The 3,555-nt window shown below is 38.2% G+C and overlaps 1 protein-coding gene across 1 annotated transcript; it reads left to right on the top strand.

Annotated features, from left to right (window-relative positions):
- The first annotated feature begins 1,476 nt into the window (after nucleotides 1-1,476).
- On the top strand, nucleotides 1,477-2,421 carry LOC103734813 (olfactory receptor 502-like). The gene has a single exon (XM_008833883.1). It carries the CDS (start codon nucleotides 1,477-1,479, stop codon nucleotides 2,419-2,421), a length of 945 nt encoding a protein of 314 aa, XP_008832105.1.
- Nucleotides 2,422-3,555: the final 1,134 nt, after the last annotated feature.

The raw sequence follows: 3,555 nt of genomic DNA, 5'->3' as shown, positions 1-3,555 counted from the left end.
TATATATATATATATGGATTTTTCAGATTAGCTCAATGGCTGTACCATACTGGAGAGACTGAGCATCTAGTAGTCGCTCAGTCCATGGGCCGGGATGGCTCAGTAGTTCCAATCTGGTGCTGAAGGCCTCATGAATTCCAAAAGATCAGATAGTCTTCAGTCTACAGTGCAACTTTCAAGATATTCTTAATATGTTAATAACACTCTTTAACATTTTTAACTGTGTAAAACTCAACTCTATACTAAATTCTACTTCATGTTTCCTGAGGGCACTCAATGGAATTATGTTCCAGATGGTAACTAAAATACTTCTCAATAAATACATATTGAAAGTTGAAGCCAGGGTTAGCTTTTACACTTACAGTTTAACGTTATTCACTAATAATAATTATCAAAATAAACTTGGAGCTATTTGTCCATAGGAAATTTAGGCACATTATGCAGTATGCATCAACACCTAAATGGAACACAATATTAAATTGACCACTTGAGAATTGACAGAATCTTGGAAACTTAGTTGTTTTTGACTGTGAATTGAATTGCTCAGTGCCCACTACAGAAGATAATGATGCTCCACAGTGCTTTTCAATTCACTGTTGAATCTTTAGCATCTTCAGAGATTTATCCCCAAAGGAGAGCAAAATTTAAATGATGTGTATAGAACCGCAATAAATTTGACTTTTTTTTTTACTGAAGGATGAATGATTATCCATTTCAGGAGGTAAGAATTTCACTTTTGTTGATGAAAATGACTTACTGGTTTTCATTCATAATTTGTGAGAACTTTCCTCACTTATCTGTCCTTACAGTCACAGTGCTGAAAAAGGCAGATCTCATCAAGTTGTCAGCTAATGAACCATTCTGGCTGACTTGTTCTGTTTCCACTGTGGATTTCATGGGAGGAAACAGACATAATCCAAATTGTTAGGATTTCTCTTTACCTACATGCAAGAGAGAAGCGCATATGATCTTTCAGCATTATCCACACTTGATACTCTGCAAAAATGCTACCTTTGGGGGACACTGGATGTTTGTTCATCTTTAAGGATTTAAACAGCAGATTTAAAAGTGTAAGGATGCAAAAATGTTTATTATTTTTATTTTTTGTGTATGAATGTATCGCCTGCATGTATGTAAGTGCAACAATGCAATGCAATGCCTGTGGAGGTCAGATGACGGCATCAAAATGTCTTCTACTTTTATTATTGCTTTAAAGTCACTTAAGGTGGACTTGGGGAAACAATAAAATATAAAGAAAAAAGTTATTAGATGAAGGAATATTGCAGGTGTTTCTCCTAAACTCAATTTAAAATCACAGTTAGATACATCTTTACAAGTCAGGATTCACTGGTCTTTGAATATCATTACTTATGGTGGCATTTTAGATGTATTAATAAATGTGAAACCACCCATTTCTAAGTTATGCCATGTTATATTTTCATCACAGCTTTGTTCTGGCAGCAGCTACACTGTCCCATGGATTTCCTGGGGGAAGGAAACCACACTGGAGTCACTGAATTCTTTTTACTTGGCTTAACAGACGACCCAGTCCTTCGAGTGATCCTTTTCATCATCATCCTGTGCATCTACCTGATGACCATGTCTGGCAACCTCAGCACAATCTTTCTAATCAGAGTGTCTCCTCAGCTCCATCACCCCATGTACTTTTTTCTGAGTCACTTGGCTTCTGCTGACATTGGCTATTCATCTTCTGTCACACCAAATATGCTTGTGAACTTCTTGGTGGAGAGAAAGACCATTTCCTACACTGGGTGTGGCATCCAGCTTGGCTCGGCTGTTTTCTTTGGGACCGTTGAGTGCTTCCTTCTGGCTGTCATGGCTTATGATCGCTTTGTGGCAATCTGCAGTCCACTGCTTTATTCAACCAAAATGTCCACAGAATTGTGTGAGCAGTTACTTGTAGGGTCTTATTTAGGTGGTTTTCTTGATGCTTCCTCCTATACCCTTTCCTTCTTTTCTTTTGACTTCTGTGGACCAAATAGAATCAATCATTTTTTCTGTGACTTTTCTCCATTAGTAAAACTGTCCTGTTCTGATGACAGAATCCCCATATTTTTTGCCACACTTACTGCTGGCTTCATCATTGTGTCCACAGTGTCTATCATAGCCATCTCCTACATGTACATCCTCATCACCATCCTGAAGATGCACTCCACTGATGGTCGGCGCAAGGCCTTCTCCACCTGTACCTCTCACCTCACTGCAGTCACTCTGTTCTTTGGGACCATCATGTTCATTTATGTGATGCCCAAGTCTAACTATTCCACTGACCAGAACAAGGTGGTGTCTGTTTTCTACATGGTAGTGATCCCCATGTTGAATCCCCTCATCTACAGTCTGAGGAACAAAGAGATTAAGGGTGCTCTGAAGAGACAGCTTGGCAGGAAAATATTTTCTTAAAGACCTGTGTTATATTGTAGTGCTTGATGTAGTTATTGTCTAGATATAATATTTAAAGGAATGCTCATTTGGTTGAATTAAATGTTTGGTATCTTATTAGTGAATAAGAATGCTGTCAGTCAGTAAACATAGGGGTCAAATTTCAGAGCATATAATGAATAAGAGATTAATCTTAAGGCACTTTTAATAGAGCCAGATTAAGCTTTCAACAGAAAGCATGAAAAAATCATATTTAATGTAAACTGTTCAAATGCTTTTGAAGTTGTATTCATGATTTCCCCATTTTCCACACTTACTCTTGTATATTCCAATCTTACAGGTCCCCAAATTTTCCTATAGTTTTTGGAGATTTGTAAATGTCTTGGTGTTTGTGGTGCTCTTAGGAAATGTTGGGTAGGTTGAGAGATTGAGCCTAGAGGGGCTCTCTAGTTAACTGGCAGCATGACATTAAAGGAGATGTTGGGACTGAGCACGTTCTTCTTCTCCTTTTTGTATTGATCATGAGGTGAGTGGTTTTATTCCACAGTTTCACTCTGCCATGATGTCCCACCAAAGACCAACAACAACCAACACCACACCTCAAGAATTGACGCCTCCTAAACCCCATGTTTTCTAAGTTATCTAGAAACTTGTTAAAGAAATTAACAGGGGCTGGAAAGATGATGGCTCACGGGTTAAGAGTACTAACTGTTCTTGCAGAGGACCTGGGTTTGATTCCCAGCACCCACATGGTGTGTAAGAACTGTCTGTAACTCCAGTTCCAGGGGATCTGATGCTTTCTTCTGACTTACCAGGGTATTGCATGACGTGAGCGCATCTACACATGTACAGGCAATAGACCCATACACACAAAACAAAATAATATATTAAATATTAAAACAATTAACAGTTACATAAAGCAGAAAACTACAATCTGTTCTAATACTGGCTTTTTCACAACTATGCTGGATAAATGTAGTTGTTACAGAACATTTTAGAGAAATTATTAGAAACAATGGGAGAATAAAATTGCTGTAAATATTCTTCTTGTATAAACGCTAGTTACGAGGGATGCACCTGGTAGATCCACAGACTTCTCATCTGTGCTGATGACTTCTGGTCCTTTCCTAAGTTATGGAGTCCAGAGAAAAGAAC

Source organism: Nannospalax galili, unplaced genomic scaffold (assembly GCF_000622305.1).
Source record: "Nannospalax galili isolate Female #2095 unplaced genomic scaffold, S.galili_v1.0 scaffold2937, whole genome shotgun sequence".
NCBI classification, from domain to species: Eukaryota; Metazoa; Chordata; class Mammalia; order Rodentia; family Spalacidae; genus Nannospalax; species Nannospalax galili.
Note: the sequence above shows the minus strand (reverse complement) of the source record. Positions and strands in the feature narration are given on the sequence as shown.